Below are 21,510 nucleotides of genomic sequence, written 5' to 3'. Positions count from 1 at the left end.
TATATATATATATATATATATATATATATATATATATATATGTATATATATATATATGTATATATATATATATATATATATGTATATATATATATATATATATATATATATATATGTATATGTATGTATATGTATGTATATATATATGTATGTATATATATATGTATATATATATGTATATATACATATATATATGTATATATATATATGTATATATATATATATGTATATATATATGTATATATATATATATATATATATATATATAATTTTTTATTTATTAACATGACAATAGTGTGGCATATAGGTAGAGCATTAAAATAGGTGGCATTAGAAGACGAAAAACAAAAACAAATATTCAGACATTGCTCATAGACCTGTGGCTAAAACAGATCATTAAATAATTCAAGATTTTTAACAAGTTATTTACACTAAGCTTTGGATGTCACCGCATTGCTTACTTATGTGGCCTTTTAACGTGTGACTTTTAATCCCTGATATCGGCCAAATCTTCCAAATACCAGATGCTACCCACAATGCAATGATGCATTTTATTAAACCGTCTTGTCTGTTCAATGCCCCAATCATTCACCCTCCACATTCACATTGTGTATCCTTTCTGTGGAGACCCTTAATATCAGCCTTTTAGCAGGTTTACTTGGGGCCAACGAGGGTCCCACTTGTCTTAATAGGTGATACTGTGGCTTTTATACAATACAAAATATAAATAATTTCCTGAACATTGTTTGCTTTAATGAGATTGCAACAGTAGATAAATGAGAGTAACGAATGAGTGGACATGCAGCAAAGGACCCTGGCTGAATGCAGAGGATGTAGCATTTCATAGTTGGCCAATTATTGTGTAAATTGTTTGTGTGAAGACTAAAATAAAAGAGCTTGGAGCAAAAAGGTAAAATGGAAGTTCAGAGCGACTGGTAAGCAGAGTGGAGATGACATGATTTAGTTTGGAGAGAGTGACGTGATACTTCTTGGAAAAGATGGGATGGAAATGTAAACACTCCAACAGTGACCTACAGAGTATTTTTACAGTCTCAGCCAAGTGGCCCTGAGGCTTTAATTGTGAATATATGTACACACATGTGGCACCCGGTACAGCCTGTAACACAACCGACCAACTGTAACTTAAGTGTATATTTATACAATCAAGACCCTTTTCTGAAAGCTATGATTTGTCACACATACATATATTCACAAAACATCTCAGCATGTTCAGTCTGGTGGTGATCTACCTCTTGATCCAGTGAAAGCTGCACAGCCGGGTTCAGCCATCCTCTCCACGAAGTCCATGCCGTGTTTTCCAGCAGACCCAGAATCATGTGCAGGTTTTCCTTGCAGCACATTCATGGCCTCCTCCTACAGCTCTAAGGACTCTACTAACTTGCACCCACTTCATCAACAACTTCAGAGAAGTTGAGTAGTCATGGACTGTAAAAGGAATTACAGTACATGAGCTCTTTTTTTGTAGGTTAAACTGTTAAGAAGGAGCGGTTTTGGACCTTGTGCAGGTTTTATCTTCAATTTGCTTTTCCGCATTTCTCTTTGTAGCAGAAACAGACTATTCGTCCTGTCTGCTTTATGTCCTTTATAGGATTTTGAATGCAACAACTCCGGCTAACTTCAGGAGTGGCTGAGCTTAATCTCTGAGATTGTATGTTTATTTAGTTGCTTTCGATGTAATTCATACTTAAATGCTTAATTACTAAACAAGTTTGAGTCTTGTTTTGATTTTGTTGGATGAGTGGTTATTTTGCTGGTAATTGCTTCGTGATTTCTTAGGATGACGTGTCTTGTGACACAAAAGTGTCAAAGTACACAATCTACAAATAGCGCTGCAGGCAGGAACCTGTAGAAAGTCTGTGTGTGCTTGTGTGTGTTTGTAATTCCACTGTAAAAGTTGCCAGCATCTCATGTCTCATACTCATGCCTATTGAGATATTTAGTTTTGTAATATTGCAGAAATACATTATAATCTAATTTAGGGAGTTTATTTGTCTCACAGAGAACTAATTTGGAAAAAGTAGTTGTTGTTATAGCTGGGACCCTCTCAACTAACCCTGACTGCATTTGAAACCAGATTTCTGCCTCGTCACCATGTCCTATGATGAAGACCCTTACATCTTCTCCACTGACACGATACCCAGTGACCGTCGCTTCCTCCCTCCACTAGCCAATGGGCTACTGGGATGGAGGGTGTACAACAATACCATGCACATGGGCGGTGTGTACAATGGGGAGGGTGGACGTTGTCACCGGGCAGATGTCCCCTGTCCTCTTGCTGTGAAGGTTGAGATGGACGGATCAGCGCAGCACGCCTACAGCCTGGACACCCACACAGGTAGTCTCTGCCAGGAATGATGCCAGGAATGTGAAGAATTATCACGACTAATTGTTCCGTTTTCTCCATCCAGGCATTTTTACCCACAGCCTGAGCGCAGAAAGTGTAACGGTCTCACAGTCTCTGTACTCGCACCGACACTACCCTAACCTGATGGTGATGGAGATGCTGTTGGTGCGTCAGGTGACCTCAGTGGAGCCAGTCACTGTGAATCTGGTCAGTTCATTCACACCTCAGAGCAAAGACATTGTTTTTGAGTCTTGTCCTGATTACAAAGGAGGGAGGTAGGGTTCACAAAACACGTGTAAAATGCACTTTTTTTTAAATACAGTATAAATATGATATCTTACAGAGTCCACATCCCACTCTCTCTCAGTCACATCCAAGGAAAGGTGACCACTGCTGAGTTCCCGGGAGGTTCCTGTCCATCAGTGCACCTTATCTGGACCCCTATACCTCCCACTCTGACACTGCTTCCAGAACAGAGCCAGGCCCGCTGGGGCTTCATCCTGGTTGTGGCCAACAGTTTAGAGACAGCTGAGGCCAGTTATGATGAAGGCCTGGCTCTGACAGCAACTGGTGACCTGCGTCCGTCTCACGAGAAGGCCTGGAAAGAGCTGTGGCTTGAGAGCACGTTGGAGGTGGCTGGGTCAGAGAGCCTCTGCAAGGCTCTGATAGGCTGCATGTTTTACCTCCTTAGTGCCTTCCCCTCCATACATGACACATCCAGCAGCTTTGGTGGAGTCAGTCCAGGTGGACTGTCTAATGGTGGGGATGGTCAGGACTACTGGGGCCACATCTTCTGGGACCAGGTGAGGCCAGGTGTCAGTTGATGGCAAGCTATGGTTTTAGCATGTTTTTTGTTTGGGTTGTACGATGTATCACACATTGATCTCACCTTCCTGTGATAGGACATTTGGATGTATCCTGGCATAGCCCTCTTCTATCCCAAGCTAGCCCGATCTGTGCTGGAATACAGGGTGGGGACTATAGATGGGGCAAAAGATAATGCCAAAAAGCAGGGCTTCAAGGTATGATCATCAGTAGGATACTCAGGTGTCACCATACTAGCTCTTCCACCCGCACTGACTGTGGGTGCACAACTATCCAGAGAGCTAAACACATTCCTGACAAAGTTGAAGCGGAAAGTTGATCTTTGTAGCTTTTTTACTGGGAGCTGTTGTGAAACGGAGAAAACCTTTGCATACCACATGAGAAACTCAATGATAGTGGTAACAAATCAGCATACGATACACAGATATTAGCAAACGTGAGCATTGTTATTATATATTATAACAGTGTCAGTTAAATTGCTGAGGGACTTAATTTTTAGGGCTGATACTGTTACTCATTTTGTTGTGTGCTCTTGTTCTGTATTTAAACAATAACCATGAAACGGTATCTAAGTCTTCTAAAAAAAAGATGTTCTCTTTACAGGGACTAAAGTTCCCATGGGAGAGTGCTGTGTCTGGGAGGGAGGTGTGTCCAGAGGACATTTATGGACAACAAGAGATTCACATAAATGGAGACGTCACTCTGGCTTTCCAACACTATCTCTACCTCACTGAGGTATACTCTTCCCCCCCTCTCCCGACTCATCACAGGGTCTCACCTGGCCTGTGTGAGGATATTAATGGAGATCTTTGTTACAGGATCTGTCCATGTTCACAGAGGGCAAGGGCAAAGAGGTGATCTACGGTGTGGCCGACTACTGGGTTTCCAGAGCATCATGGAACCCTGAGGACCAGAAGTATCATCTCTTAGGTAAAAATTACATCCTTATCCATATTATTATAAAGAATACGTCGTTTAGCTTCTCGTGATTAACAGGCTCAGTATTCAATAGAAGCTAAATTAAAGACATCTGACCTCATCTACAAAAACGTAACTAAGTAGAACTTGGCTCTAACGACAAAGTTCTTTCTTTCCCAACTCTCTTTTTAATTGTTTAATATTGCTATTGTGATGTAATTCTTTTCTATATTTTCTATTTCCATATGTTTACATGTTAGCTACCTATGAAGATGATATAAATACATGCTTTGTTTAACTATAGGAATAGGATGTCGTCTTCATTATGTAATTGCACGGATGTTTCCATTAAAATAGTATTGAGCATTTCCCTTTTCCCCGTTCAGGTGTCATGCCACCTGATGAATATTACTACAGCGTTAACAACTCTGTATACACAAACACGGTGGCTAAATTCAGGTACTAGATTTTAATATTTTCCTGCAGTGCATATTAACTGGTGATTACCAATAATACAAAAGGTTTCTCATTTGTTAGTCTCCAGTTTGCTGTAGAATTGGCCGACCTCCTACAACATCCGGCACCGAAAGAATGGCAAGAAGTGTCCCAACACCTCAAAATACCTTTTGACGAAGAATCCCAGTACCATCCTGAGTTTGATGGCTATGTCAAAGGTTTTTTTTTCCCTACAGACACAGACCTTCATATGATTACCATTCCCATAAACAATGGCAGAATATAATCTGTATGTCTCACAGGTGATCCAGTGAAACAGGCAGACACAGTGATGTTGGGCTATCCTCTCGGACTGCTAATGTCCGAACAGATCAGGAGAAATGACCTTGAAGCATATGAACCAGTAACAGACCCTAATGGTCCGGCAATGACCTGGGTAAGACGCAGCATGGTTTATGTGACTGCATAATATTGGACTCATGACTCCCTATGGATGCGAATGTTGCTTTGTAGTTACTGGATGTAAACAAAGGCAATTTTCATAAGGTGATGATATCAGTGTTTATCAAAAAAATGTGAAATATGTTGCAAAGTATAAGTATTTACTGCAAAAATGTACTTCAGTAATAAACGTAAAAGTACTTGTTATGCAGCCGATGACTTGTCAGCATTTTATTGTATAGGATTTGATTATTACCAAATATAATGCTGTGACTGTTGCTGTTTTAATCTATAACAATTATTTTATAAAACCAAAGTATGCAAATGAGCTAGTATCAATAGCTGTCAGATAAATTAGTTTAATTTATTATTTGTATTAGTTGCCTGTAGTACACATACTTATATTGTTTACAGTGTCTCCTTACATTGAATGTAAAAGCCTGATGTTGCTGTAACTTCTTTATTAATAAGTGTATATCTGTACCAATGCTTTTGCTTTCCATTGTTAGGGTATGTTTGCAATTGGCTGGCTGGAACTGGGGGAGGCTGAGAAAGCTCAACATTTACTTGAGAAGTGCTACAAAAACATCCAGGGACCGTTCCAGGTGTCTTTCTGACTCACACAGCCACATAGTGCTCATAAATGTCTGTTTACTGGATATCCAGTGAATGTGTGATTACCTCTCCTCACAGGTATGGAGTGAATCAACAGATGGCTCTGGTGCAGTCAACTTTCTCACAGGGATGGGGGGATTTTTGCAAGCTGTGCTGTTCGGTTATACTGGCTTTAGGTCAGTTAATGATGACAAACACCTCAATATGTACACAGCATGTCTGCAGTGAGACAAAGATTTACATGCAGTGTTTTTTTCCCCAGAGTTCAGAAGGAATGCTTGGCCTTTTCCCCACTTCTTCCCAAAGACATTTCTGAGCTCTGTGTCCGTGGTGTAAACTACTTGGGCCATCAGATGGACTGGCTGCTGAGGAAAGATGACATTTGTATCATCCTGAGGGAACAGAAAGACAGCCTTGGCAACACTAAACCTTGTAATCTGCAGGTTGTCCTGAAGGCATCAGGAACTAAAATCCCTCTCACGCCAGGTGATTTTTATTTTTAGTACAATGTTATTCATCCTTGTGTAGAGTAATATTACAAAACACACTCAGTTCATAGGTATGGCACAGTATTTGAGTAACCGAATCAGAACCATTTATTGGCCAGGTATGTTACACATATAAGGAATTTGTCTTGGCAGGTTGTGCATACATAGACAAACAACAGCAATCAACACAGTGCAATAGAAACATATTACAATTATAATAGAATATTTAAAAAAGTGCACAGAAAAAACAATAACAGTACTACAAACAAGGGTACTCTAGGTGTATGTAATAGTGTAATGTTAAAGTGACATGGAATTTAGTTTCTTAATAGTTTGATTAAAGGGTGCCAAGATGTTATTGATAAATACACTCTAGTGCAAACCTCACTCCATAATGGTACATAATATATTTCTGTAAAGGGGAGACTGAAAATCCTCTACAAGCTTATTTGTTTGAGTTTATGTGCATGTATTCCTCTCTGAATTATTTCGTTGCATCACATCTCATTTTATTAGTACTGTGTTATCTTTGCTTTGCTCCTTGATTTCATATCTCATTATTTTTAATGGCATGGATGCAGTAACAGATTATTATAATACATATACTAATATACATCTATATTTTCAGGGAATCCGGTAACTGTTCCTCGAGAGCCCGGATGTGTTTGTAAACAGGCTTGGACGTATTCTTGTTGGCCTGTCTGAAACAGTGACCAGGACCCTCATCATCATTTACCCGCATTAAAAAAACATGTTTTTATGCAAGTTATTTCATATCTAATGGACTGTTAAATTGTATGTTCCTATTCACAATCATGGACAAAATGTATGACATTCTTATAATGTTAGTATTATAATACAGGTGTTATAAAACCATTAACCAATTATATTGCATTTTAAATGTATTATATTGAAATAAAGCTCCTAACAAACCTTCAAACCCTTTGTTGTGTGACTGATTCTGATGTCCTGTGGCTTTGTTTACTGGAGCAAGGCAGCAGCGTCCTACAATGTGCAGAGAGGATGTGACAAAGAAAAGAAGGAAAACTTATTTTGTCTGACATGAAAACTGTTTGTGGCTCTTAAATTGAGATTACTAAAAGAACAGCTACTATCAATGTGTTTGAGTAACATTGCCGAAGTGGCATACGTCCTGCCCAAGATCGGTTGGTTGATTTAAATCTCGTCAACGCTGTAACTCCGCCCTAAACTTTCGTTGGGTCTGCTCGATTTCAATTCACATGTCGTCGGTTTCCCCACCTCAAGCCGTTGCTTCACAGGGTCCGCCCTTGCAGATAATCACGCACACAAAATCGAACAAACCCTCTGGCACGTCACCGAGCCTCGCCTCGGCATTGGCTGGTGACGGTTTGAACAAGTTAAACGGTTTCAGCGGGTCAGCGGGGAGGATTGTGGTTGCTGTGCGGGATCTTCAGGTTGTTTAGACTTTACACATGAGCCGTAAAGGAAAGTAGAAACTAGGATTTTCACTTCAGAATGCGATTGATTTAGTTAAAGCAAGCGCAGCGACGAGCATCGGATTTTCTTTTCAGAGACTCGGATATCAAAGGTAACTCTTTAATTTGACGTTAGCTTACTAACATCGTGACATTAGCCATTTAACACCCATCATAGCTGTTTTGAAGTATAACGTTGCCTCTAACTGAGCTTAAAATATCCATAACCTCAGTCTGTTGTCGCATGCTTGTTGTTCGCCTTTCAGTGGTTAATGTTCGCTAAGCTAACGTAATGTGTTACCGCTACCTGGGAAACGTTAACGTTAGATCATCTCGTCTCACCATAAAACTCTCGGGTTTCTAGCTAATTTGACTAAGTAGTGTAATATAACAACATTAAGACAACACGTGTTATTCTCTGTCGGCCACATTATTATTGAACAGCTATTTTTTGCAAGTAAAACTAAATTGTCTGCGGAAATAGAAGACGGTGCGCATGCGCCATTTAGCTGCATGTACAAACACGAGTGCTAAATTGATCTCTAATAGACTGACGCAACCGATTTACCAAAGGTACTTGTCAATTTTGTGTTTGCTACTCTGTTTTTCATTCTTAAAAAAGTTTGACATTATCAAATACAACTTTGCAAAGTGTTTAGGCTGCATTCACCCTGAATTGGCTTTGTCTTTAATGGACATTTTCATTGTTTTAAAACGGTTGCTTGTTTTGTGGTGATGCTAAAGATCACCTCACATTCAAAAGACAAGGATCCCTTCCTCTATTCCCCACTGAACATGGCTCCTCTGTCAATGATTTTGTAATTGATATTTGACAAATTGTAATGTAAAAAATTTTGACCATGTTTTTTTTTTTTCCACTGTGCCATTCAGAAGGTTTTATTTAAGTTTCTTCTGATGTTTTTTTAAAAGGAAAATAAAGACTGTCAAAACACACAATAAACAACAAGTCAGGTCTTTATGACCATGATGGCGATCCTTCAATTAATCATTGTTTACATGTCATCTCAAGTCTGTTCCAGCTTCTCCTGATGTAAAGGTGTGATCTTTCCCTCAGGCCATCAACATGAACTCTGTACAATCATCCGTACGATCCCTCATGCAAATGTTTGATGGCAAAGTACAAGAATTTACCAATGAGATTGATAATGTCCACATGGTTTGGCTTGAGGAGATCCAACAAGAGGCCAACCGCATGTTTTCAAGGTAGATTTGAAGTAATAGGAAACATTTGAACTCTGTCGCAGAATATTCCATCTTCAAAAATCAGTTTTTCTCTAATATTAACGTTACGGTTTTACAAGTAAAGCTTTCTTTTTTCTTTCAGGGATTTTAATGCCGAGCCAGAATTAATGCCAAAAACACCGTCACAGAAAAAGAATAGTCGCAGAAAGCGTGTATCCTCGGGGCATCTGGAAGAAAATCAAGCCAGGCGAAGGTTTGTTGCTTTCATTACCGTTTTAATGAAAGTCAAAGTTTCATATTTTAATTGTCACAGAATTTTAAAATATGGTGTCTCTAACTCTTCCTTTCCAGATTTTCAAAGGGAAAGCGTAGTAACCTTCGTGGCTCCTCTGTCAAATCACTGAACTTCATTGCTGAAGAAGAGACCGTTCCCACGGCTTCCACCTCTGAAGCCACCACCACACAACCTAAACGCACCACCCGCAAAAACAAACAAGCTTTGTTTGATGCGGAAGAGGATGTCAGCCATTCACATGGAAGTGATCAAACTGAAGAGGTGCAGAACAAGAAGCCGGAGTTGGTAGAGGAGGAGGAGATGGACAAAAATAACAAGGGGAACAATGCGGAAGACGAGCCAGACTACAAAGGTAGCACCGCCCAGTCCCCACCTACGATACCCGTCCCAGAGGTTGTTGTCAGCATCTCCTCATCAGATCGATTGTCTGCTGAATTAGCGAAAACACCACCGCCTTCTCCTGGCCGTACAGCTGCTAAGATTGCGATAGCTGGCGTAGCTCAAAGCTCACGACGGAGCTCCGTGCGATGCTCCTTGAAGCTACGTCACTCGATGGCCGGTCTACGGCACAGTATGACCCAGGAGTCTGTTCGCCGGGCCTCACGCCGCTCCATTCTTAAGAGGAAGGTGGCTCGCATGGGCAACTCCACATGTAGCAGCAATGTCGATGGTGAGAAATTACCCATATTTGGTTTATAATAACAACATATATAAATAAGACATTCAAGCACACTCTGATTGTTGTTAATCTGTACATTATATTTGGCTAATTTTTGTTGTTATAGAGGACTCTTGCATGGACTATGCAGAGGAAGAGGATAGAGAAGGGTGAGTAATGACTAATATTTTTTCCATGTATGATTATATTGAGGTCTTAATAGAGTGAAAACAAGTGTTATAATTCTATAATTTAAACTATTCATAACATTGACTGGTAAATTACTCCTTCACACGTGACTGTACATGCATTTAATCTTCTTTTATATGTTTTTGAAGTGTTTCTTACCCATATGATTGTATTCATTGCTATAGCATGCTAATGGAGGCTGTAAGTGCAGACATGCAGGACAATGCTGCAGCTGAAGAATGGCAGGAAACGCCGGAGGTATACATCGATGACTTTGTCTAAGTGTCAAACTAAAGTTGTATTTGTCTTTTGGTTATTATTCAGCTAATGTTTTTGTTTTTTTCATTTTTTTTGTAACAAACGAATGTAGATCCAGATTAACCAGACCTCACGTCCATCTGTTGGACGCATTACTCGCTCTGTTGCTGCAAACGCCGTTAGCACTCCCAACAAGAGACCTGGTATGAGGATGTGGCCTTTTTTTATTAATACAATTGTTGTTGATAGTTGTGGTTGAACATAAACCTGAATTTATATTTAACGATACTTGTATGTGCGTGCTACTTACACATTTGTGTTTCAGTTGCTGAGAAGCCGCTGCCTCTCCAGTCAGGTTTCAAGTGAGTGCTGTGTCTGCGTTTCGCTTCATGACTGCACTGTTAAACTTGTTGTTGAATACATCCTTTGTTGTGTCCTTAAAACATGAATTTGTGTCAAGGTCTCGCCAGAGTACCAAACGCAAATCACCAGATACTCTAGAGGAAAGTCCCACAAAGAAGCACTCTCCTCCCAAGAAAAGTCAAAGTGTAAGATGAAAATCAAGATTTTGCCCAATGTTAAAGTTAAGAAAAATATAGGAACATATTCAAATAATGAGTGGATTCTTCTCTTTTGTTATTAATATATAGGCAATGAGACCCAACATGAGATCTTTTCTTCACACTGTGCAGAAGAATCAAATGCTAATGATGACTCCAAATTCCCTTGGCCGCACTGCTGTTATCAAGTCCTTCATTAAGCACAACACTCCTCTGAAGATTGACCCCAAGGTAAGCGATGCAACAACTATGTCGTACACGTGTATCCTTGCACGGTGGAGCCTGACTGCAACACTAGCAATGCCTGAGCTGGTAGGTCGTAGCTAACGGTACAAACTACAAAATGCGCTGACAGAACTAAGTGTGTTTACCAAAGGCTGGGTGCGATGTCGGACGGCCCTATAGGGTATAAATGTGTTTCAAATAGCTTTTTTATTTTCATTTATAATTTATTTAGACTCACAGTTAAGGAGGCACTGACTGTGATCAATATTGGTCAATCTGGATGTTGGAAGTTGCAACAGCTGAAAATAAACATGGAAAAAAATGTCAAAAATTGAATTGCAATTGTTCTGAGAAACTATGGCTGACATCCTCTTTTTGGATGTGTTTTCTCCCCTCCCCAGTTGAGCATTGGTATAGTGGTAAGTGTAATGTAGACTCACTGTATGTTTGTGGGCATTATATGGTGTCTAACATCCCATCGTGGAACTTGAATGTCTCCCCATTTAACACTTACCTTAGAGGCCACTTTCAAACTGCACTTGTTAGTTGTTGGCGTCTCTGATCCCTCAGGTCGATAATTTTTAGACAATTCTACAAACTACCAAAAACAGCTTTGATAACATCACTGTTTGTGGATATTGTGTAATGATGCAATCAAGTACAAATTGAAGTAAAAATCCATCGAAACCAGAAGCTGTGATGCAATTTAGGTTGTTCATGAAACGTGTCTGTGTGTCAGGATCATGATTTATTGGGTGAAAATCACACTGGAGTCTATTATGTCTCTTTCCCCTTTTTTAGGGTTGGGTCACACTGCATTCAGCTACACTTGCTGCTGGACACTTGTCGTGATATACAGGATGTCTTTGTGTCTAACATCATTAGAAACCTTAAACATGCTGGTAGCCAACTCTTACTTAGTGATTTTTCTGGTTTAAAAATAGACACAAGATCTATCTTCCTGACTCTCACTCATCCGTAAGATGGGCAGGTTCTAATGATTGCTGTAAAGTTGTAATTTTTTCTTATTTTCATGGTCACTTCAAGCAAGGTCGTTTTCTACACTTAGTCTGTTGAATTGTTCATACGGAAAATTGGAGACTAATGATCACAGGACAGTCTGGCAGTGTGAGCACAAACTTGAATTAACTCTTTAAGTAGGTGGAAGTAAATAACAGTCTGTCACGGTGGATTTTTGCTTCATCCGTCAACTCCACTGGCATGGTGATCTATTTTCACATGCATGAACTCCACCTGCTACTTGGGATTTGTTTGTTATTTGTTGCCTATTAACAATGTGTTATAAGTGTGTTTCTGACGACAGCTTTTTCTTAAAACCTCGTTTTCTTTTTTCTCAGACAAAAGAGCGTTACAAACTGGAAGTACTTAAGAAGAAGCAGGAACAAGAGGAGGAAAGAATGAAGAAAATGGAGGAGGAGAAGAAAAAGAAACAGGAAGAACTCAAAAGGTTAACACCCGACATCTTTACTCTAAATGACAGAAGAATAGTTTATCTTGTTTTTTGTTAAATTTTAAAAATGTTGTCTTCCAGGAAGAGGGATGAGAGGCTGAGAAGAGTGTTTGAGGCCAAAGTAAAAGAGGAGCAGAGAGACATGGAAAAGAAAAAGAAGATTGAGCAAAAGATGGCTCAGTTTGATGAGAAAAATGATAAGGTATGGGACAAATTTGGCGACTTACTTTATTTATTCACCTCAAAAATGTCTAATATTTGGTATTGTGCCTCTTGGTGTAGCGTCTGGCAGATGACAGGGTGAAAAAGAAGGTGGCCCTTAAACGTCAAGAGGAGCAGGAGCAGAAAAGGAAGCTTCAGCAAGCGGTAAGGCAACACCATCTGATTCATTTGTCTGGTAATTTATCTTCTGCTTAGTTTGGTGCAGTGTATCAAGTCAGTGCAACTGCAAAGAATTCTGCTGAGCATCACAGAATAGATGTACTGTGGCATCGCCGGGTGTCAGATTGCGACCATTTAGCTGCACTTGTGACTATTCCTGGAGACATTGCCAAAACAATTACAAGCACCGTGACTTGCATATATTCCCCTCGTTTAAGCACGCGCACACGTGTGTGTGTGTGTTTCCCAAGTTGACATTAAGACTTTAGAATTTTTAGAATGTGACACGTGTTTTGTTTTTTTTGTTGTTGTTGTTTCTAACTTCAGGAGGATGAGAAGCGGCAGCAAGAGTTTCTGGCGAAGAAGAAGGCCGAGGAGGAGGAACAGCGAGCTCGTAAACTGGCTGAAGCTCGCCGAGCGTTGGAACTGAAGAGGGAGCAAGAGAAGGAGAGAGAGCTGGAGAGAGAGAGAGAGCGAGTAGCTGCTGCTGCTGAAAGGTTCTTGTTGATCTTGAATACTCATATCAAAAGTACCATAATGGCTACTTTATTAAACCTGACTATCTTTTCAACACAGCAACGGTGCATTAAACCGAAACCTGCACTGAAAACAATAAAACGGTTTGTGTCCAAAGTTTGTTACTGACTGACTGTTCGTTTTTCAGGGAGCGAGTGGAAAAAGAAAAAGCTCTTGCTCTGCAACAGGAACTGGCAAGAGCAGCGAGGGAGAAAGAGAGACGAGATTTGGAGGAGAAAAGAAAAGCACTTGAGAAAAGACTGGTAAGAAAATTCATTTTGTAACAAATGTTTTCAACCCGTGTCAAACAGTGTTTGCATTAGCAGCCAACAAGTGGCAACAAAGAAGCTGATAATGGAAAAGAGATCTTTTAAAAGCCAGAAAGTGCACAAGTATTTACATCTTTGGTCAGGGTGACTTCAGATCTGGAAAGATTCCTCAATACCTCAAGGTACCTCTTATCTTGGTTTTGGAATGTCTTATCTCACAGCGCTGTGTCGGCATTTAAGAAATATTATTTAACCGTTACCACCTCATTATCCTTGTCATAAAGGGGGTACTTTTGTGTTTTGTATTTCTTTGAAACCAATTAGAATCGTCTTGGGTGGAGCTAAGCCCAGAATGAAGAGGTGGTGGTGTCCTTACTTGGTAGATAGCGGACACTAAGCAGTGTGCCAGCTGCAATGGATGGCCAATGGCAGGCGTGTTGTCAAAATGCATCAAATTCCTGTAAAATTAGAAAAACAGTTTTCTCGGCCTGTCAATAGTTTGGAAATAACAGAACATTTTGGCTATTGTTAATAATATGCTAATGGTAATAATAAACTTTTTGTTCCACCAGGAGGAGGAGCAGAGATTAGCTGCAGAAGAAAAAGCTGCCAAAGAGCGAGAAGCTGCTGCTGCTGCCAAAAAGGCTGCTGATGCAAAGGTAAACCAACATTTGACTTTACTTTAGGTTCACCTGCACTGTTGAACTGAAGCTGACGTTGACATTAAGACTTGAATCCATCTAATATTATATCCCCAGTGGTTAAATGTACCTTTCTTGATCTTCTCTGTAGGCTGCTGCTTGTCTGAATGTGACTGTGGATATCGAGGTTAGAATCTAAACTGATAACATTTTTGGAATTTGTGGAGCCACTCATTTAAAAACACAACTCCATGACTCTATTAAAATACACAAATTAACAAGGAACCGGTACACCGTAGTGAAAGGCTAATTTCCTACTGTTTTTAATTTTTTGCAGCGCTCTGTAATGACGACGCCTGTAGGAAAAGGTGGCGCCCTCAATTTGACTGTGGATATTGTGGTAAGTTTAAATAATCTATGTTTGGCAGATTCTAATTAATTTCTGTCATCTAAACATAAAAACTATTTCTCGCCAGAGAATGGATTTAGAAAGTATGTTTTCTCCTCCTGCAGCAATCTCCACAATCATATGCGATCACTCCAAAGGGCGGCAACAAACCTTTGCCCAAAAGTAAGGAAGATTACGGGATGGACCAGAACAGTGACGACTCGACTGATGATGAGTCTGCCCCAAGGAAACCTATTCCATCCTGGGCAGAAGGTGGGCATTATTTAATATAACGTTCATGTATTATGATGATCAGACTATACCTGACCTCTGGGACCCAGTTTGTAATTATTTTTAGCAATATTTTTCGTAAAGCTCAAAATTGACTTGTTGCTAAACTTCTCATACACTCAGTTGTCCAATTATAGTTTAGCAACCATAGCTGGGCAAGCAGGGCTGTTGAGGTCCAGTAATTGGAATATTGTGACTTATTCCAAATTGAGTTAAATCATTTAAGATAATTGTGAATGTTTAATTTGTTGGCCGAATTTTACCAGACATATTTTGGGTTTGCCCAGTATCCATGTGATGTCAGTCTCATGTTGTATCGTCTTAAATGACAACATTGTATTTCATTTTCCCCTCTAGGTCACAATCTGCAGCAGATAATTATGAAGCAGTACTTCAGCCCTCCTGATTTAGACTCTTTCTTCGGAGCAGTTGAACCACCAAAACTGGAAAACATCTTCTACAAGAGCAAGCCTCGCTATTTCAAACGCACCAGCTCTGCTGTGTGGCACTCTCCTCCAATGAAGTAATGTCTGTACACATAGCTGTATAAAGTTTAATCTTTGTTTTAAGGGTCTGTTTCCAATAAAGTAACATGTTTTTATGGATGTTTTTACATGTTTATGGTTTTAGCTTTCAACATTTTAGGAAATCCAACTTAGTACTATGTAAAATATGTCATGGATTTTAGTGATTCAAAAGTGAAATTGATCCTTCATGCTTGGACTTAAATGGATGTGTATAATAACCCACTGGGGTGTAAACGTTTGAAAGTTTTTGATACAGACTGTAAATTATAGTGTTCTTATTTGAATGGGATTTATTCTGGTGCATTAAAATGGTTGAACAAAAAAGTTTCAGTTTTTTTGTTGGCGTTTGATAATATGTGACACCTCAATAAACGCAGACATTTTCAGCCACTCTATAGGGCAGTGTCCTCTTACAGATAAAAAATATTTGAGCTGATTGGACCTCTTGGTTCAATTTGACTTGCTTTATCTGTATCAACAAACTATGACGGTGACAGGATGCACGACACCTCACCCCTGAAACGGCAACACATGTTTTATCTGCTCTGTGAAACTACCTCGCCTATTCAGTCTTTGGAGTGTAAACCAATCTCTGCTGGACTTGCAGAAAATGGCGACTGAACACAATGATCCTCATGTCGGCAGCAGAACAGACTAATGTTCACAGCGCTCATCCGTTCTATCCAATGTTTGAATGTCTGACTCCAGTGCCGATTAACTTTCTATTAATTTTGAACAATACTTTTTCTTTGTTTTGGAATTTGTTTACACTCAAGCACAGCAAAGCTATTCTCTGTAGTTTCGGAGGATCTGACAGTCTAGTAAGATAAAACATTTTTATGGAAGCCCCACAGAGTAGCATGGCTGACACGGGCAGCGTCTTTTTTTTTTTTTATTGTCGCAAATCGTTTAACCTATTCGTTGTGGATCTGATGACATCCTGTTCAGTGCCGGATGTCACCCGGCCCCTTCTCCGAACATGTACTGTGTGTGGAGATAACGCTGCTTTATTTATGATTGTTAACTGTTGATCAAGACCGATGACTCACTAAACTGAACTACTGCAGATCTAAACTCACGTTACATACCAGATTACAATGGATTGAGGAGATGTTTTAATTGAAATAAACACCTTTATTTCATGCCAGTTGTGTGTTTGTACTTCCTGATATTTTAAGTGTGGTGGCTGAAATGCTAAAATGTATTTTCTGCACTAAAGTGAAGTACTTTTCAAAGGATATGTGCTTGTCTTTGAGCTACAAATGTATGGCAGCTTGACTGTGCCAATGTAAAATTTTAAAAAATACGATAGACTGAGTCTCATGATAATTAATTTAATATTTTTCAAATATGATGCACGTTTAGCTTCTTTTTAAAATAACCTATTTATGATAATCTTACATAATTTTTGTACATTAATATTGTTCCATCAAAAATGCAAACCTTGAAAATTGGAAAGAAAGTGTGAGGGGAAAGGTTAAATTCTCTATTTGGTTTATGTGTACATAGTTTGCTTGTATCATGAAATAAAATAGTATTAAATAATTTCGATTACAATTTTTATTGAAAAAACAAACGCAACTTAACATGTTACATAAGATTTATTAAAGAGTACAGTGATGCAAGCAGTACTGAAAAGACTAGAATATACACATTTTGGCTTCATGTTGTTGAGTTTCATAAGAAAGGAGAAAGAGTTTCTTATTTTTCCTTCACATGTTGAGGCTTAAATCTCAAAAGGTTGTTACAAGTAGGCTAATTGTTCTGAAAGAGCTTTACACAAAGTAGAGATTAACTCTACTGCTGTGTTAAAAATACTTATCAATTGTGTGTCGGGCTCCAGATGACGAATGTTGTTCCTGTTTGTGTGAAATATTTTGAATGCCACATGTATACAAAAACAGTCACACCTTGTTTCCTCAATCCTGCTCCTTCTTCACGCCACCGTGCACCAAAACGCCCAGCAGGTCCCCTTCAGCCAATGAGATTCCTGAATCATTCGGTGAGTGTTGCTGATTGGCTTCTTGCTGCGAAGGCGCCGAAGTGGAAACTGTGTTCATATTGTTGCTCAGCCCACCATTGGTGCCCCCGTTGCTTGATCTCACATTGGTGCTGAAGTTCCCTTGGTTACTAAAATTAGTGTGACTCGTACCGTTGCAAAGACTTCCCGCCACGCCGGCGCCATTGGTGCTTGTTGCATTAATGCTGCCCGAGCTGCTGTTGGGATTTACGGGATTTGTAGCTGCTGTTCGAGAAGGAGCGGTGAACGAGAACGCCCTTTCTCCTCCGCTTCCTGCCGCCCGAGCACTCGGGGGCCCCGGCTGGCTGTCGGCTGAGGGGAGGGTGTCCAGGGTGAGGCCTGGAGGCGGAGGGCGGCGAGACAGAAGGCCGTGTCCGGGTCTGAGTTTAGATATCGGGCAGAGTTCAGGTGGAGGGTCTGGGAACGAGAACATTGGGGCACTTGGGACCCCGCTGTCCTCACTCAGCCAGGGGAAAGCAGAGGACGGCAGTGGGGGGACGTGGTTGGGGGTGTCGGGCGGCAGCAGCTGTGAGCCCACCATGTGAGGGGCCAGCGAGCTGCAGCTGCGGTCCCACTCGTTCTGAGTCCGGCGGGCCGGTCGAGGGCGAGGCACCGCCGGGGGCCCGCAGTGGATCGGCGTTTGTGGGCAGCTGTAGAAACCCGGCCTCTCATACAAGGGCATGGTGGAGAAGGCGTAGTCTGGATCTCGCTCGTGGTTCAAAGGCTGACGGATTTGAGTTGGAGTCGATGGAGCCTCTGGGTGCAGGAAAAGTGGGAAGCGGCTAAGCGGAGCTCCCGGGCGGCGGCGCAGCAGAGAGACCCGGGAGGAGCGAGGAAAGTTAGGGGACTGGACACCGAGGAGACGGCCCAGCCCTCCGAGCAGCGGGGTGGAGTAGTTGGCTTCCTCGTGTTCCTTGATTTGCTCCAGATTGGACTGAAACTCCATATCCTCCTTGGGAACACTAGTTTAAAAGAAATAGATGGTTCTACAATGAAGATGGTATTTTGCAGTATTTAAAATTGTCTGCCAGAAAATATAAACATAACTGAACCTGATATCCAGGGCTGAGCCCATGAAGGAGGGTTTGCGGTGTTCAGCGCTGGCAGCAGTGTAGGGGGGCTGAGGCTCACACTCGTTCCAGTACATATCCCTCTCAACCAGCGGCAGGCTGTCGTACATCTCATCCACAGACAACAAGGACACCTGAGGGACGGCAGAGGTCAAACAGGACGAACGAGACAGCTGATGTCAAAGTGACAAAATGAATCCAAACCTGTAAATTGCGATCGACGAGCCAGTTGGTCTCAAAGTCGTCATCATCTTCACCAAAAGGATTTATGAGTTGCTCTGCCACCTGAGACCACGAGCACAAAAGAGACGACCACGATGCAGCTCAGAAGGACAAATGAATAACATTTCTTGTGCAGCCTCAGTGTGACTTGAACCTCACCTTCAGCCAACCGACATAGAAGAAAAACTGCAGCAGGGTGAAAACAGGCAGGTAGAAGTCCAGATCGTGACCGGAGTAACCTTGAGCTGGATCCAAGAACTGACGGCCAATCAGACAAGCCAGGAAGAAGCTGTAGACCGCCACCGTCGCCACCTGGTTCAAAACACGAGTCATGCGTGTTTCACAACTCCCTTTGAGTCAAGTGTTTACATTGTTATTGTTGTGCTGATTGTGTTGTGTTTTACTAGGTCAGAATGATACTTTTGAAACACCAAGTTCATGATTTTCGGTACATGATGATGAAGATCATAGTTACAAACACAATTGCATTCTTTCTATCTCACCAGCAGCCATTAGACATTATATAAATATTAGTCATTAGCAGTGTCATCACTTTTTTGACACCAAATCGTTGCACATTTACTACATTAAAAAAACAACAACATAAAAACTGCAAAAAAAACCTATTTGTTCTATCACAAAGCCATCTACTATATTTCAGTTACAACACATTATATCAACCAAACCTGAGTATAGACAAGCGGCAGGCTGATCCAGTCGTAACCGTACAGCTTCATGCACTTTGCCCGTAAACTATTCAACTCCTGAACAGGGAAAAAGCCGAACAGGCAAAAGAGAAGAAAAGAAGCAATTTTAGAAAATGTTTCAGAACGTGATGTCCGCTCTTTTAGCCTGCAGACGGATGTATGCACATGATGACCCACAGTGAGAAGGGCGGTGAGAGCCACGTCGTTGTTGATGCGACCCTCAGTCCGGGCCCTGAGAGCCAGGCTGACGAACCACATGCAGGGAACCCAGAACTTGTTGTGAGGAGAGCGCAAGTCCTCCAGGTACTTCAGCTCATCTGACGTCATTAAACCTACGGGACACGAACACAGCATGGAAACGAAGGAACGATACGAAGATAGAAAGCATTTAAGAAGGTTTAGTTCTTAAATCAGCTCATTACATCACTAAGTAGTAACATGTAACATAAATAGTCCAATACAGCAGATGGAAATACACCAGTTTCCTCAGGACTTTTAAATAGTTTAAACAGATTCAGCCTGTTGTGGTTTTGGTTGTGGTAAGACTGGCAGGCCCAACAACAAAGAGTTTTGGTGGTTTCATCGCCACATCGTACCTGCCTGCACCACATGCTGCATGGTGGGAAACCGCTTGTAGACGGCCGTGCTGACAGAGCGGTAGATGAGCACACCAGAGAGGTTGGCATATCGCATCAGAGTTCGTCGGGTCAGCCTGGAGGCCTCGTCGGCCCCCCGAACGTGACCACCCACTAATGCCGCCAAGCGGTCCGGCCAGGGGACGTTCTCAAACTGTCCCCACCAACGGGACACAACCAAGGTGACGTAGAAACCTGGCAAAGCAAACATCAGCAAGTAAAGAACTACATGCCACGCTTCCAGGAACATGATCTTAGATTGAGATTTAGGTTTATGAAATAATCAGACTCACCGAGCACAAAAGACACCGGGATGAGCTCTGCGTAGCGGTCACAGTATATCGACAGTTTCTCGAACAGCCTCCTCTGGTCATCGTTTAACACAAACCTGGTGAAGAAAACAGCTGTTGAGTCCATTATGATCAAAGCACAGGGAAGTGAGCCCTGTGACACTTTCTGGTCCAACATAACTTTTGCTTTAGAAATCAGGCAACATATTACTCCCACTTAGAAGAAAAACTAAGAGCTGACATGTTTTAACTGTAGAATGTTCTTTTTCGTACCTTGGCCACAATTCTTCAATTAACTGAATCTAAGTGACCCGTAACAAAGATGTTCAGGTGAAAACAACATATAGGAAGATTAAAGTTCTGCTGTGAGAGTACCTATAAACAATACTGAAGAAGTAGTAGAGAAGAGTGAAGATGATGAGCTCTCGATAGAGCAGTTTATAGATGCTGCCTTTCCAACGCAGAAGCAGGTGAAAGAAGGTCCCCAGACCTGCATCAGCAACCCTGCGAGAGTACGTTACAGTCATCGCTGCTCGCTGGCCAACTTGCTGGGCGGCTGTGTCGTGACATGGACACCAGTGTGGCGGTGTTCTCTGTGCTCCGTCTGAGCTCAACGTCAGCGATCAGTCTGGATCTCATAAGGCCAATTTGATCATTAATCTAAAATGATAAAACAGAAAAAAAAACAGCATTATGTGTTTTCTTAACGTGCTCTTTAATCCTCTATAATGTGTTTGGATTCACTAAATCAATTGATAGTAATTTTCCATTTTTTGCACATTTACCTGACCATTTAAAATATAACTTCTCCTTATGTCATGTCTCTAAAATACACCGATACATTTGAAGAGATGTTCGCAGGGCTACAACAGTCAAATACAACATGTGAGAGTCTCAAACACAAAGCTGTAAAGTTTTTACTCACCACACAATATGAAAAGGTCTGTCCATCAGAGTCACCGCGACCCCGAGGTGTATTGGAATGATGTTGGAGGGAAGGAAGCAGGAAAGAAAAAGAGAGCAAGGAACTCCTGCACCTCCGGTCACTTGATGTGTTAATCTGTTTCAGCAACAAAGCTGCATTGTGAGGCCAGGTCCTGTTAATCTGAACAAATCTGAGGACAGCAGA

The 21,510-nt window shown here is 41.1% G+C and overlaps 3 protein-coding genes across 5 annotated transcripts; 2 read left to right on the top strand and 1 right to left on the bottom strand.

Moving 5' to 3' along the window:
* Positions 1-1,380: 1,380 nt before the first annotated feature.
* pgghg (protein-glucosylgalactosylhydroxylysine glucosidase) lies at positions 1,381-7,048 on the top strand. 3 transcript variants are annotated; one of them, XM_068602997.1, is made up of 14 exons: positions 1,381-1,526; positions 2,096-2,356; positions 2,430-2,640; positions 2,733-3,168; positions 3,268-3,387; positions 3,794-3,925; positions 4,009-4,120; positions 4,495-4,567; positions 4,646-4,782; positions 4,867-5,000; positions 5,515-5,610; positions 5,699-5,796; positions 5,883-6,106; positions 6,737-7,048. In XM_068602997.1, the coding sequence occupies exons 2-14, from the start codon at positions 2,113-2,115 to the stop codon at positions 6,811-6,813; spliced, it is 2,094 nt and encodes a 697-aa protein (XP_068459098.1). In that variant the 5' UTR covers positions 1,381-1,526; positions 2,096-2,112; the 3' UTR covers positions 6,814-7,048. The 3 variants fall into 3 exon arrangements, with proteins under 3 accessions (XP_068459098.1, XP_068459096.1, XP_068459097.1); XM_068602995.1 differs by having other exon boundaries at positions 1,381-1,669; XM_068602996.1 differs by having other exon boundaries at positions 1,408-1,430.
* A 434-nt stretch (positions 7,049-7,482) lies between these two features.
* Positions 7,483-15,761, top strand: incenp (inner centromere protein). Its single transcript, XM_068603990.1, has 20 exons — positions 7,483-7,678; positions 8,641-8,789; positions 8,911-9,021; positions 9,120-9,733; positions 9,849-9,891; positions 10,096-10,168; positions 10,281-10,371; positions 10,494-10,530; positions 10,629-10,716; positions 10,819-10,959; positions 12,312-12,421; positions 12,506-12,626; positions 12,707-12,790; positions 13,133-13,302; positions 13,470-13,584; positions 14,163-14,249; positions 14,383-14,418; positions 14,569-14,631; positions 14,745-14,892; positions 15,268-15,761. The coding sequence occupies exons 2-20, from the start codon at positions 8,650-8,652 to the stop codon at positions 15,435-15,437; spliced, it is 2,442 nt and encodes an 813-aa protein (XP_068460091.1). The 5' UTR covers positions 7,483-7,678; positions 8,641-8,649; the 3' UTR covers positions 15,438-15,761.
* Positions 15,762-17,356: 1,595 nt separating this feature from the next.
* Positions 17,357-20,908, bottom strand: best1 (bestrophin 1). Its single transcript, XM_068602448.1, has 9 exons — positions 20,757-20,908; positions 20,385-20,479; positions 20,053-20,286; positions 19,634-19,788; positions 19,436-19,513; positions 18,909-19,061; positions 18,732-18,812; positions 18,510-18,661; positions 17,357-18,419 (listed from the first exon to the last, which is right to left on the bottom strand). Exons 1-9 carry the CDS (start codon positions 20,906-20,908, stop codon positions 17,357-17,359), a joined length of 2,163 nt encoding a protein of 720 aa, XP_068458549.1.
* Between the last annotated feature and the right edge of the window lie 602 nt (positions 20,909-21,510).

This window comes from Clinocottus analis, unplaced genomic scaffold (assembly GCF_023055335.1).
Source record: "Clinocottus analis isolate CAN_PGR_092001 unplaced genomic scaffold, fCliAna1.0.p SCAF_6, whole genome shotgun sequence".
In the NCBI taxonomy this organism is placed as follows: domain Eukaryota; kingdom Metazoa; phylum Chordata; class Actinopteri; order Perciformes; family Cottidae; genus Clinocottus; species Clinocottus analis.
Note: the sequence above shows the minus strand (reverse complement) of the source record. Positions and strands in the feature narration are given on the sequence as shown.